This window comes from Epithele typhae (genome assembly GCF_022376455.1).
Source record: "Epithele typhae strain CBS 203.58 chromosome Unknown BXZ73scaffold_568, whole genome shotgun sequence".
NCBI lineage: Eukaryota > Fungi > Basidiomycota > Agaricomycetes > Polyporales > Epitheliaceae > Epithele > Epithele typhae.
The window spans coordinates 1-13958 of record NW_025954759.1 but is presented as its reverse complement, the minus strand read 5'-3'; the positions used below and the strand labels follow the sequence as shown (position 1 = coordinate 13958).

Genomic DNA, 13958 nt, shown 5'->3' with positions numbered 1-13958 from the left:
GTTTGTCCTCCAGCTTAGCCTCTTTCAGCCGTCTCAGCGCTGAGAAGTAGGTTGCGGTTTTGTTAGTGACTTCTGCCACTTTCTGTGTGTGTTGCAACTTTGCAGTTTCCTTAATCATCTCTATAAGGTCTGCCTTCATTGCTTTGTGGATTATCTGGGGGTTGTTTGTTTCCCTGTACTGTTTAAGTTGGGAGTTGTTGAGCGTCCTAGTCTCAGTTTCGTATTTTTCGAACTTTGACTGGTAGCTGAGCATTTTGTTCCTGATCTGCTTTTGTATGGTTGGGTCGTTCAATTGCGATGTGTAGACTCTCTCGGCCCCTGGCCCAATGTAGGGGAGGTTCTTTTTGAGGATCTCCATCTCAATCATGTCGTGGTCGCTCAGTGTCTGAGTGACTGTAGTGTTCCAGTTGTATGATGATAAGAAAATATCTTTGGTGCAGTATATCCTGTCTATTCTAGCCAGGCTGCCACTGTTATGATGATAGGTGAAGTGCTGCGCCGTAGGGTACATCATTCTCCATCCGTCCATTGTATTTGTAGTGAATCTTATTTGCTGTAGGAGCCTTTCCACCCTTCTATCGTCCCTGTGAGGGGGCGACCTGTCAATGCTGCATTCAACACTGTTCCAGTCCCCCATTATTATGGAGGATTCGAGGTTTTGTTGCTCCAGGATGCTGTTTGCTTTTGTAAGGAATGCTATTTTCTCAGTGAGGTCGTTAGGGACGTATACTAGGATTATAGTAGTCTCATGTTCCTCAGTCCAGTTTATGCAGAACTTTGACATTCTGCCCTGGATAAGGATTTCATGTGTCCACTGTTTGTCTCTAATAATGTCTTTGTTCAACGCGAATGCTATGCCTGCCTGTGCGTTCTCTGAATCGAGTCCTGGGTTGCTTACAATGTGGATCTTAGGATTCGCAGCATTGATTTCATCCTCGTCGTCCAGTTTGAGTTTGGTTTCAGTCAAAGCTACTATCGCCGCCTTACTCTTTCGAATAATGGGGCATAGAGTTTTGTACTTAGAGTTCTTGTTTTCATGTCTTTGTCCCTTGATATTCAGGAGTGCAATTTTATACCCCTCCTTCCTACCAAGCTTTTCTTGGAGCTGTTCCCTTTCAGTGAAAAGGGGGCATTTGTAGTGTGGTTTTGTATAGAATTGGTCAGATGTCCCCTGTTGGGATCTCCTGTTGCCAGGCTGACCATTCCGAATAGTACCGGCGCGTCCCTGCTGGACTATGGTCGTATGAACTCTACCATTTACCGGTACTCTAGGTGCCGGTTCTAATCCATTTGTTGACAGCCGTTGAACCGGCGAAGTCAGGCTATCCCCCAGAGAATTCACGTAGTTTATACTGCCGGCCTCTGGGCACGCAGCAGTCCCCTTCGCCGTCGGGGCAATGTCACCGTCCCGCGAGCTTATCTCGTCAGAACAGTCTGTGGCGAAAACGTTATATCGGTTATGGTGTGTCATCATAAAAGGGGTTGGTTTTGGACTTTGAGCAGTGCCGTGCTTGCATTTGTATTGGTATGAATTGATAGTGGGGGAGCCCACTAGATGCTTTGTTGCTTGTTCATCAGTCTTTGCATAATTTTACAAGTTTTATTACAGTTTCTGATGTCTGATTTGTTACTTAGGTGTAGATTGATAGTTTGTAAGTGTGGGGTTGTAGCAGGTTCTCTCAGGATTGTGAGGGTTGCTTTAGACATCTGTTACAATCTCTTTCTTAGTCCTTGTTTAAAATTGGAGTAAGTAATCTTAAGCAAGCACTATAGTGATGATGTGTAAGTAATGAGGTTGTAGTGATGTTAGTAGTCTTTTCTAGAAGTGCAAGGAGTGCTTCAAACATCTGTTACAGTCCCTTAGGAGTGCAAGGGATGCTTTCAACACTTGTTACAATCCTTTCTCAGCCCCTACTCAAGATTGTATGCCCAATCCCAAGCAAGTACTCAGATTGAAAGCTTGTAAGTAATGAGGTTGTATTGATGCTTAGTCATCCTTTCTAGGAGTGCAAGGAGTGGTTCAAACATCTGTTACAGTCCCTTAGGAGTGCAAGGGATGCTTTCAACACTTGTTACAATCCTTTCTTAGCCCCTACTCAAGATTGTATGCCCAATCCCAAGCAAGTACTCAGATTGAAAGCTTGTAAGTAATGAGGTTGTAGTGATGCTTAGTCTTCCTTTCTAGGAGTGCAAGGAGTGCTTCAAACATCTGTTACAGTCCCTTAGGAGTGCAAGGGATGCTTTCAACACTTGTTACAATCCTTTCTCAGCCCCTACTCAAGATTGTAGTACCCAATCTTAAGCAAGTACTTAGAGTGAAAGTTTATAAGTAAGGAGATTGTAGTTATACTAGTGATCCTTTCTAGGAGTGTAAGGAGTGCTTTTACACACTTGTTACAAACCTTTCTTAGCCTCTACCCAAGATTGTAGTACCCAATCCCAAGCAAGTCTTAGAATGAAAGTGTATAAGTAAGGAGGTTGTAGTAAGGTAAGGAGGTTGTAGTAAGGTAAGGAAGTTGTAGTGATGTTATTAGTATGATTGTTAGTGAGGTGTTAGTGTTTTTGTATTGACAGTAAGTCTTCATTGAACGGATCTCGCCCGTTCTTTGAAGTCTTACTATCAGGATGTTGTTTATCTTTTGTGGCTTTTCTTATCGGGCTACCTCGAGCATTTCCAAGTTTCCTCGGACCTGCCCTAAACTGCCCACGTGACAAAAAACTTACCGCTGGGTTGTCTAAAGAAGACGGGGTCTTTCACGCTCGCATTTTAGAAAAGAAGAAAAAAGCAATGCAATCGTTCGAGACCGTACAGTACTACAAGCATATGATCTAATGAGTGCGCATGATATTATACATTCGTTGCCTTCCCGCTAGCCCTTAGCCCTCTTCTTAGAAACCTTCTTCCCCTTCTTTGGGGCCGTATCCTCCTCCATCCGTGATACCATGGCCTTACTCGGAGCAGTATGGTTAAAAATCAAGTGCCAGGACATGACTGCGTTACAGGGCGATCCAAACCACCAACAGTCCGGGTTCGCATGGTCCTCCAACCAACAACTATTACAGGGGTGTACATCTGTTAAGGCAAAATTGGATCCGTTGTGTTCGAATGAAGCCCCGCTCAACTTCCAGAAGGAAGCGGCATCCGGGGGCGACATTCTGAACTTGATGCGCAATGCTCCTCTATCGCTATCCATCTATTAAGCTGTTTTTAGCATGGCTGCTAGTGTGATATTATAGGCCTTACTTCACGCTGTAACTCAATGATTTTTATTGGAGACGGCTTCGGTCCACTGGGCGAGTTGACCTGAAGCTTTTCCAAGTACTTCTCGAAGGCGGCGACTAGTCCGTCCTTGGTGTTAGGAAGTACAGGATATAGTGTTCTGATTCTTATCGTTGGAGGCTTCACGCGGGTCGGGAAGAAACATACCATGCAGCGGCGGAGGCTAGTGATCAGCATTACTTCGCTGACGCATTTCTGCGCCTGGTCCGTGTTGTCAAGTACCCAAGCTATCCATTTCTTACCGGGGACAATGTCGTACCGGCGACCCCGAGTTTCCCCGTTCGTCGCTTTCCAGACTGCACTCCCGATAAAATGATCTTTGGATGGGCTGAATATCCCGCTCATGACGACTATTACCATCGTCTGAGTCAGTAATGCATCTCTCTTCGCCTCAATTTTTAACCAGGGCTTAAGAGCCCCCGGGATGTTATCGAGGAAGGGTGGAGGGGGCGGTCGCTGTCCATTCAAGTTCATCTGCTTCAGTTCTGCCCAGCTAGTCCAGCTGTTATCCAACAGGTTTCCAACGGGGGATGATCCACTAGAGCCTGACGGTAGTCCCTTAACAGCCGTTTCAGCCGTCAAAGTCCATACCGCTTCTCCTTCATCCACATCTTCATCCTCTTCCAAAGTCAAAGCTTTGAAAGCCCCCGTTGGTGGCACCTCTTCCTCCTCCTCCCGATGCCCTTCGGGAGGTTCTGGACTAGTACTCGGTGACAGCCTTAAGTCACTTCCTATATCCACCTCTTCCTCGTCAACACGCATCGCCTTTTGCTTCCCTTTGTTCTTTGCGGAACTCCGGGCATCTGCATGCACCTCGATGTTTGAAGCATCACCTTCTAACATCTCGATGTCTTCCCTCATTTGAATCGCTACGGGCTTCGGGGACTGCTGATGAGCCCCCGTCGCTTTTTTCGCTCCCTTTTTCGGAGAGGAGGAGTTAGCGCGTTTGCGCTTTTTTGTTTCTATACCACCATTAGAAACAATTCACGGGCAGTTACTCCAGTACTAACCAACGGGCTGGCCCGCAGGAATTCCTTCCTTCTCTGCCTTTCTCTCCTTCTTCTTCGAACCCTTGACCATTATATTCTTTTAACAGACATTAGCTCGCATCACTCTACGGGCTCGTCCCACTCACTAAAGAGCAGGTCGCGCTCTGCGATACAGTTGCTTAAAGTCTTGTTGTGTTTTTGTGATAACGCTTTTATAATCCAATCAATGTGCCGCTTTTGTTACCCAGCGGTTCTAAGACTCACAGTGGGTAGTTCGATAGGCCACTAGATTTTTAACGCACACACTCGGGGGGCCACAGGGGCACCCTAGGTTGAACATGTGGCATTAACAACTAGCTACTCTTACATGTCCTCTAGAATCGACCCAATGTCTGTACTAGAATATTCCCTCACCGGCTGGGCTTACACGGTGTCCGAGCACTAGCTCAGGTTCAGAGCAGCTTTTAGGCTGCCCTCCCTTTCCCTTGCGGTACTCGAGAAGCGTTCAATGTGGTGTTCAAATCCACTTTGAAGGAGTTCCTTCGTTCAAGTGCCTCATCTATAGTACTACTTTGCGGACCTCTTAGTCCAGCAGTTCAATACCCATAGTCTTGTTGCACCATTCTGATCTCACTTCCTTCAAATTCAAACTGGCTTTTCTACCAGCAATGCGTCCTGCAACCTTTCGGTGCGTACTAGACATTGCTGCCTACTAGTCCAGCTTGCTTCCTCGTGTCGCGTTCATTACTTTGTTGTACTAGCCATCTTTAGGTTTTCCTTTCACTACTAGCGACACTCGGGCAACTGCCTGCCTCGTACATTACTCTCAGAAAGCATTCTCGAGCAGAGTTTACCTCTCTCTTACTGCCTTTCCTTTCATCACTTAAAGCCAACATGCACCTGTGGATTAGTCCGGTGTTAACCGAGTAAGCCCTCGCGCGACAACAACGCTCCACATAGCTGGGTATCTTCAAGGCTTTCGCCTTTCCTCCCTGCGAGGGGTATCTGATCGTTTTTTTTTTTTTTTTTGATTCGTAGGAGGAGAAAATGCATTACGCACTGGCTGGGTTGATGCTTGCGCATCAGTGTTGGGTTAGCGACTCCCAACCCCATGTGTGGGGCTCTCATATCTGGTCAGACCAGTGATGTACCCACTAAAAATCCTGCCTCGGTGGTTACTTCTGGGCCAGCTGACGGATCGCAATCCGCTGCCTCTTCCCAGTCGTTCCACCACTCGCATTCGCGTAGCTCTTGAGAACCGATCTCTTGAACCCCGAACTCCCATTCAGAATCACCATCCTGGGAGGCAGCCACGAAGCTGCTACGCCGATTTGTCGCAATATTTGTACTGGTGTTATTGGATTCACCTTGGATCGATTTTTTAAGTAGTTCAATGTCTACTCTTACTGATTTGAAGCTTCCAGAGACCCACGTGAAAGCGGGCTTCAGGCAGTAAGTATCTAGGAATTTGTCCCGGGCCGTCTCCTTGCCCTTCGATGATTTGCGCAGTTTAATGCTATGAAACTGCGTTTGTATCTCGTTCTCCATCGCGTAGATCCATGAAGTTATAAGTTGGTCAGGCTTGATCTCTTTTTCCTGAATAACTCTCTGGTTACGTTGCTTCCATATCACCCAGATAGCGTTAGCCACCATGGTCTGATATCTCAGCGTCATGCTTGCGTTGTTGTCGTCTCTGCACTTTTTGCTTGCGTGCAGCTTCACTGATGCAATGCCTGCTAGCATTCCATAGTTGGGTTCGACCCACTTCGCATCAGTCATAGTTTCCCAGACCTTTGCTAGGTAGTCCCATAGTATTTGTGGGTTGTGCTCCTTGCATTCCATAAGAATGTGTTCTGGAGATTCTATCTCTCCACATGAGCAGTACTGTTTGTCTTCCCATTCGGGCATGTATTTGAAGTACGTGCCGGTCTTCAACCTGTTGTTGAGGAGTTTCCATAGGAAGTCTTTGATTTTGTTGTTTATGGGGGCGTTCTTATTGTTGAGGAAGAGCGTGCTGTCTGTGGGATAGCATTTGAGAACCTTTTTCAGTCCTCCTTTGATCTTCCTCAGCGTGATTTCGTCTTGGTAAGTCAGACCGATTTTGGCCGCTTTTTTCTCCTTAATGATGTTGTATGCCGTCCTATGCGTGAGGGTCTGAAGTCTGGCTCCTGACACTTCAAATTCTGGTTCAATTGTGAGGTTTGGTTCGCTCCAAGCCTCTTCCTCTTTGAGTGCTTTTTTGGCAATGTCGTGGGCGTGGGTCATTTCCTCACTGCGATCCTCCCTACTCTCCCAGCGTACATAGGTTTCCCCAGTACGCTTTCTTAGGCGGTAGAGTACGGCTTTCCAGTGTTCCTTATTTCCCACGTTGTGGAAGTTGTTATCCTCCCATTTGTTAAGCTTTTTGTGTAGCGAGTCTGCGATCAGCTTGCTCGTTGTGTAGATTGTTAGATGGTGTGGCTCGTTTTCCTCAAGCACTTTTATTAAGGCAGTGAGTAGCGCTACTTCTATAGTAGCTATGTTGTTCACTACTTTGCCCTGCTGTTGTGTCTTTTCGAGCGCTGTATCCGTTACTATTCCCCACGCGGCATTTTCATTCGTACTTCCAATTTTCTTGGCCGCTGCGGAGATGTATACGTTTACGCTCTTTTTGATGTGTATTTGTTGCCCTCTGTTAGCGGGCTGTGCTTGCATCGACGCATCTTGGTGCCGTCTCTTTTTGTAGGTGGTATTGTCTTGGAAGATCCTAACAGACGATTGAAGCGAATTCCTTTCTGTAAAGTCCGGATTTAACAGCACCGCTTCAATCTTACTGTCTGCGTCTTTCCATTTGTTGAGTCTGATGGGGGTGTGATCGAGTTCTTTTCCGTTCAGTTCACTATGCTCTGGGTGGTATTTGCCACTCAGTTTACTGATCAGAGTCGCTGCCATATTCTGGCAGGTCTCGAGATTGCTGCACTTTGCAGCTGGGATGATGTTTAGTAGGTCTCCTACTATTTGTACGTTATGATTGTGTCTGAGGCACTTTGCTGCCTTCTTGTTCCATGTATAGTTATCTGTCACGCTTATGTGGTACCATATCGGTGCTTTGAGTTTGACGCTCTCGGCTACTCGTAGCGGGTTTACCCCAATGTTATACTTGCGCGCAGTGTTTAGGGCTTCCTTTATGGAAGGTGGGATCTTCGAGTCCTGTGCTTCGGACTCGTGCCATGTTTGTAGTATCCAGTTAATGCGGCTCTTTTCGTCCACTATCGGATTTTTTGTAATGGATGAGTTTATGATTTCGTCGACTATATAAGCCCACCTGGGCCTTGTTTCGTCGTTGGCTAGGAAGTCTTTGACCCACATAATGTGAATCGCTTCCGTCCTTGCTTCGATGTTAGGCATATTAAGGCCCCCTTCTTCGTGTGGGAGCATCGCTTTGCCCCACTGGGTGTATCCTTTGGCTTTGCCGTCCCATACAAAGTCTTTGATTTGTTTTTCGAGTTGGTCTGCAATGTGTGGAGGCATTCCGTTCACAGTGCTTAGGTAGAAACCTAGTGACATTACAAGTGCTTTTGTTATGAGCTCTTTGCCTCTGTAGGAGGGGTGAGATTCTGCCCATGCGCTAATGATTTGGTTGGTGCGTTCAAGTACTAATTCCCATTTCTCGTTCGCGTTTGGATTGTGTCCGGTCATTGCTCCTAGCGTTCGGAGTAAGCCATCGTCCTTAATGATTGATGCGTCATCTGGTATTGTTGAGCCGTTGAACTTGCGTTCGTTGACCACTTTGTTTCTGTGTTCGACGCTTCCTAGCGGTAGGTATTCGGTTTTTGACTTGTTAAACCTGGCCGTAGTTGCCAGGCAGAAGGTGTCAGTGATTTTGTTCACGGCCTCAATACTATCTGAGGGGCCTAGATATATCATTGTGTCGTCCGCGAACAGTGAGGTGATTATCCTCTCGCTTAGTTTTGATATATCGACCCCTTTGAGGTCTGATTGTCTCAGCATGATAGCCAGCGGTTCAATCGCAATGTTATAAAGTATGCACGACATCGGGTCTCCTTGCCTCACTCCTCTCTGCACAGGGATCGCTGTCGGTATCACTCCATTAACCATTACACTCGTTCCTGCATTTGTATACAACGCCTTTACGGTGTTGATGAAAGTGTTAGGGAAGCCAAAGTTCTCCAGTATCTCCCACAGATAATCGTGGGCTATCCTGTCGTAGGCTTTTTCCTGGTCTAACGCTACTATGCATCCATTTATCTCATAAATGTCACAGTAGTGTATTATTGATTGTGTCAGTCTGATGTTGTTGAAGATGCTTCGCCCAGGTACGAAACCTGCTTGGTCAGGGTGAATAATGCTGGGGGCCAGCTCACCTAGACGCATTGCTAGCACCTTCGTCATGATTTTGTAGTCTGTGTTAAGCAGAGTGATGGGTCTGTAATTTTCGATCTTGGTTTTTTCCTTCTTTTTGTATAGAAGAAACATGAGTCCTTCGTTGAAGCTTTTATCCTCCATACCGAAGTTTTGTATGTCATTGAAGACTTTGGTGAGCATCAATGGAACGTCAGGATCCTTGTCCTTATCGTCGGCGCTGGGGCGCTTCCACAATTTCCATAGCTCGTAAATGAGTCCGTCTTTTCCCGGCGCTTTGTTTGTATGGCTTAGTTTGATTGCTTCCTCCACTTCTTCTGGGGCTATAAGCAATCCTATGTCTGTGTTTTGTGTCCCTGAAAGTTTTGGTTTGTTCAGGTTTATGATTTTGTTAATGGCTGATCTCCTCTCATCAGTCATTTTTTGCTCCTCCTGCAGTGTTTTATGATATTGTGAGGCCACTTCAACCATTTTAGAGGTCTCTGTGGTCAAGCTTTCGTTTCCTGTATCCAGCTTTGCAATGTATTCTGATTCCTTGTACCCCTTTTTAACCAGGCCCTTGATTCTCTTGCTGTGGACCGGTTTGACTAGGTTGTACCAGTATTTTGTATTCTTTTCGCCCTCCTTGCTGAACCTTCCCTTAGCGCTCAGCTGGGCTTTGATTCTGTTGGCAGTGATTGTGGCATTGAGTTCCTGCCTTGCAGCCTTGACTCTTTGCTGATGATTTTGTTTGTCCTCCAGCTTAGCCTCTTTCAGCCGTCTCAGCGCTGAGAAGTAGGTTGCGGTTTTGTTAGTGACTTCTGCCACTTTCTGTGTGTGTTGCAACTTTGCAGTTTCCTTAATCATCTCTATAAGGTCTGCCTTCATTGCTTTGTGGATTATCTGGGGGTTGTTTGTTTCCCTGTACTGTTTAAGTTGGGAGTTGTTGAGCGTCCTAGTCTCAGTTTCGTATTTTTCGAACTTTGACTGGTAGCTGAGCATTTTGTTCCTGATCTGCTTTTGTATGGTTGGGTCGTTCAATTGCGATGTGTAGACTCTCTCGGCCCCTGGCCCAATGTAGGGGAGGTTCTTTTTGAGGATCTCCATCTCAATCATGTCGTGGTCGCTCAGTGTCTGAGTGACTGTAGTGTTCCAGTTGTATGATGATAAGAAAATATCTTTGGTGCAGTATATCCTGTCTATTCTAGCCAGGCTGCCACTGTTATGATGATAGGTGAAGTGCTGCGCCGTAGGGTACATCATTCTCCATCCGTCCATTGTATTTGTAGTGAATCTTATTTGCTGTAGGAGCCTTTCCACCCTTCTATCGTCCCTGTGAGGGGGCGACCTGTCAATGCTGCATTCAACACTGTTCCAGTCCCCCATTATTATGGAGGATTCGAGGTTTTGTTGCTCCAGGATGCTGTTTGCTTTTGTAAGGAATGCTATTTTCTCAGTGAGGTCGTTAGGGACGTATACTAGGATTATAGTAGTCTCATGTTCCTCAGTCCAGTTTATGCAGAACTTTGACATTCTGCCCTGGATAAGGATTTCATGTGTCCACTGTTTGTCTCTAATAATGTCTTTGTTCAACGCGAATGCTATGCCTGCCTGTGCGTTCTCTGAATCGAGTCCTGGGTTGCTTACAATGTGGATCTTAGGATTCGCAGCATTGATTTCATCCTCGTCGTCCAGTTTGAGTTTGGTTTCAGTCAAAGCTACTATCGCCGCCTTACTCTTTCGAATAATGGGGCATAGAGTTTTGTACTTAGAGTTCTTGTTTTCATGTCTTTGTCCCTTGATATTCAGGAGTGCAATTTTATACCCCTCCTTCCTACCAAGCTTTTCTTGGAGCTGTTCCCTTTCAGTGAAAAGGGGGCATTTGTAGTGTGGTTTTGTATAGAATTGGTCAGATGTCCCCTGTTGGGATCTCCTGTTGCCAGGCTGACCATTCCGAATAGTACCGGCGCGTCCCTGCTGGACTATGGTCGTATGAACTCTACCATTTACCGGTACTCTAGGTGCCGGTTCTAATCCATTTGTTGACAGCCGTTGAACCGGCGAAGTCAGGCTATCCCCCAGAGAATTCACGTAGTTTATACTGCCGGCCTCTGGGCACGCAGCAGTCCCCTTCGCCGTCGGGGCAATGTCACCGTCCCGCGAGCTTATCTCGTCAGAACAGTCTGTGGCGAAAACGTTATATCGGTTATGGTGTGTCATCATAAAAGGGGTTGGTTTTGGACTTTGAGCAGTGCCGTGCTTGCATTTGTATTGGTATGAATTGATAGTGGGGGAGCCCACTAGATGCTTTGTTGCTTGTTCATCAGTCTTTGCATAATTTTACAAGTTTTATTACAGTTTCTGATGTCTGATTTGTTACTTAGGTGTAGATTGATAGTTTGTAAGTGTGGGGTTGTAGCAGGTTCTCTCAGGATTGTGAGGGTTGCTTTAGACATCTGTTACAATCTCTTTCTTAGTCCTTGTTTAAAATTGGAGTAAGTAATCTTAAGCAAGCACTATAGTGATGATGTGTAAGTAATGAGGTTGTAGTGATGTTAGTAGTCTTTTCTAGAAGTGCAAGGAGTGTTTCAAACATCTGTTACAGTCCCTTAGGAGTGCAAGGGATGCTTTCAACACTTGTTACAGTCCTTTCTTAGCCCCTACTCAAGATTGTATGCCCAATCCCAAGCAAGTACTCAGATTGAAAGCTTGTAAGTAGTGAGGTTGTAGTGATGTTAGTAGTCTTTTCTAGAAGTGCAAGGAGTGCTTCAAACATCTGTTACAGTCCCTTAGGAGTGCAAGGGATGCTTTCAACACTTGTTACATCCTTTCTTAGCCCCTACTCAAGATTGTATGCCCAATCCCAAGCAAGTACTCAGATTGAAAGCTTGTAAGTATGAGGTTGTAGTGATGCTTAGTCTTCCTTTCTAGGAGTGCAAGGAGTGCTTCAAACATCTGTTACAGTCCCTTAGGAGTGCAAGGGATGCTTTCAACACTTGTTACAATCCTTTCTTAGCCCCTACTCAAGATTGTATGCCCAATCCCAAGCAAGTACTCAGATTGAAAGCTTGTAAGTAATGAGGTTGTAGTGATGCTTAGTCTTCCTTTCTAGGAGTGCAAGGAGTGCTTCAAACATCTGTTACAGTCCCTTAGGAGTGCAAGGGATGCTTTCAACACTTGTTACAATCCTTTCTTAGCCCCTACTCAAGATTGTATGCCCAATCCCAAGCAAGTACTCAGATTGAAAGCTTGTAAGTAATGAGGTTGTAGTGATGCTTAGTCATCCTTTCTAGGAGTGCAAGGAGTGCTTCAAACATCTGTTACAGTCCCTTAGGAGTGCAAGGGATGCTTTCAACACTTGTTACAATCCTTTCTTAGCCCCTACTCAAGATTGTATGCCCAATCCCAAGCAAGTACTCAGATTGAAAGCTTGTAAGTAATGAGGTTGTAGTGATGTTAGTCTTCCTTTCTAGGAGTGCAAGGAGTGCTTCAAACATCTGTTACAGTCCCTTAGGAGTGCAAGGGATGCTTTCAACACTTGTTACAATCCTTTCTTAGCCCCTACTCAAGATTGTATGCCCAATCCCAAGCAAGTACTCAGATTGAAAGCTTGTAAGTAATGAGGTTGTAGTGATGCTTAGTCTCCTTTCTAGGAGTGCAAGGAGTGCTTCAAACATCTGTTACAGTCCCTTAGGAGTGCAAGGGATGCTTTCAACACTTGTTACAATCCTTTCTTAGCCCCTACTCAAGATTGTATGCCCAATCCCAAGCAAGTACTCAGATTGAAAGCTTGTAAGTAATGAGGTTGTAGTGATGTTAGTAGTCTTTTCTAGAAGTGCAAGGAGTGCTTCAAACATCTGTTACAGTCCCTTAGGAGTGCAAGGGATGCTTTCAACACTTGTTACAATCCTTTCTTAGCCCCTACTCAAGATTGTATGCCCAATCCCAAGCAAGTACTCAGATTGAAAGCTTGTAAGTAATGAGGTTGTAGTGATGCTTAGTCATCCTTTCTAGGAGTGCAAGGAGTGCTTCAAACATCTGTTACAGTCCCTTAGGAGTGCAAGGGATGCTTTCAACACTTGTTACAATCCTTTCTTAGCCCCTACTCAAGATTGTATGCCCAATCCCAAGCAAGTACTCAGATTGAAAGCTTGTAAGTAATGAGGTTGTAGTGATGTTAGTAGTCTTTTCTAGAAGTGCAAGGAGTGCTTCAAACATCTGTTACAGTCCCTTAGGAGTGCAAGGGATGCTTTCAACACTTGTTACAATCCTTTCTCAGCCCCTACTCAAGATTGTAGTACCCAATCTTAAGCAAGTACTTAGAGTGAAAGTTTATAAGTAAGGAGATTGTAGTTATACTAGTGATCCTTTCTAGGAGTGTAAGGAGTGCTTTTACACACTTGTTACAAACCTTTCTTAGCCTCTACCCAAGATTGTAGTACCCAATCCCAAGCAAGTCTTAGAATGAAAGTGTATAAGTAAGGAGGTTGTAGTAAGGTAAGGAGGTTGTAGTAAGGTAAGGAAGTTGTAGTGATGTTATTAGTATGATTGTTAGTGAGGTGTTAGTGTTTTTGTATTGACAGTAAGTCTTCATTGAACGGATCTCGCCCGTTCTTTGAAGTCTTACTATCAGGATGTTGTTTATCTTTTGTGGCTTTTCTTATCGGGCTACCTCGAGCATTTCCAAGTTTCCTCGGACCTGCCCTAAACTGCCCACGTGACAAAAAACTTACCGCTGGGTTGTCTAAAGAAGACGGGGTCTTTCACGCTCGCATTTTAGAAAAGAAGAAAAAAGCAATGCAATCGTTCGAGACCGTACAGTACTACAAGCATATGATCTAATGAGTGCGCATGATATTATACATTCGTTGCCTTCCCGCTAGCCCTTAGCCCTCTTCTTAGAAACCTTCTTCCCCTTCTTTGGGGCCGTATCCTCCTCCATCCGTGATACCATGGCCTTACTCGGAGCAGTATGGTTAAAAATCAAGTGCCAGGACATGACTGCGTTACAGGGCGATCCAAACCACCAACAGTCCGGGTTCGCATGGTCCTCCAACCAACAACTATTACAGGGGTGTACATCTGTTAAGGCAAAATTGGATCCGTTGTGTTCGAATGAAGCCCCGCTCAACTTCCAGAAGGAAGCGGCATCCGGGGGCGACATTCTGAACTTGATGCGCAATGCTCCTCTATCGCTATCCATCTATTAAGCTGTTTTTAGCATGGCTGCTAGTGTGATATTATAGGCCTTACTTCACGCTGTAACTCAATGATTTTTATTGGAGACGGCTTCGGTCCACTGGGCGAGTTGACCTGAAGCTTTTCCAAGTACCCAAACTAAAAGACGC

General features: G+C 45.5%; 6 protein-coding genes across 6 annotated transcripts; all 6 read right to left on the bottom strand.

The window, feature by feature from the left end:
- Positions 1 to 259: 259 nt before the first annotated feature.
- Positions 260 to 1069, bottom strand: BXZ73DRAFT_33437 (Endonuclease/exonuclease/phosphatase; the record flags this gene model as incomplete). The annotated part of the gene is made up of 1 exon (XM_048017829.1): positions 260 to 1069. A coding segment is annotated over one exon (810 nt), but the record flags the coding sequence as incomplete, so codon positions are not given.
- A 1801-nt stretch (positions 1070 to 2870) lies between these two features.
- BXZ73DRAFT_85630 (uncharacterized protein) lies at positions 2871 to 4360 on the bottom strand (the record flags this gene model as incomplete). Its single annotated transcript, XM_048024024.1, has 4 exons — positions 2871 to 3194; positions 3245 to 3349; positions 3428 to 4242; positions 4291 to 4360. 4 exons carry the CDS (start codon positions 4358 to 4360, stop codon positions 2871 to 2873), a joined length of 1314 nt encoding a protein of 437 aa, XP_047870506.1.
- A 1742-nt stretch (positions 4361 to 6102) lies between these two features.
- On the bottom strand, positions 6103 to 6963 carry BXZ73DRAFT_62561 (uncharacterized protein; the record flags this gene model as incomplete). The annotated part of the gene is made up of 1 exon (XM_048021743.1): positions 6103 to 6963. A coding segment is annotated over one exon (861 nt), but the record flags the coding sequence as incomplete, so codon positions are not given.
- Positions 6964 to 7495: 532 nt separating this feature from the next.
- Positions 7496 to 8259, bottom strand: BXZ73DRAFT_95077 (uncharacterized protein; the record flags this gene model as incomplete). The annotated part of the gene is made up of 2 exons (XM_048026729.1): positions 7496 to 7517; positions 7700 to 8259. 2 exons carry the CDS (start codon positions 8257 to 8259, stop codon positions 7496 to 7498), a joined length of 582 nt encoding a protein of 193 aa, XP_047870504.1.
- Positions 8260 to 8661: 402 nt separating this feature from the next.
- On the bottom strand, positions 8662 to 9051 carry BXZ73DRAFT_62558 (uncharacterized protein; the record flags this gene model as incomplete). The annotated part of the gene is made up of 1 exon (XM_048021742.1): positions 8662 to 9051. A coding segment is annotated over one exon (390 nt), but the record flags the coding sequence as incomplete, so codon positions are not given.
- Positions 9052 to 9618: 567 nt separating this feature from the next.
- BXZ73DRAFT_28560 (Endonuclease/exonuclease/phosphatase) lies at positions 9619 to 10428 on the bottom strand (the record flags this gene model as incomplete). The annotated part of the gene is made up of 1 exon (XM_048017757.1): positions 9619 to 10428. A coding segment is annotated over one exon (810 nt), but the record flags the coding sequence as incomplete, so codon positions are not given.
- Positions 10429 to 13958: the final 3530 nt, after the last annotated feature.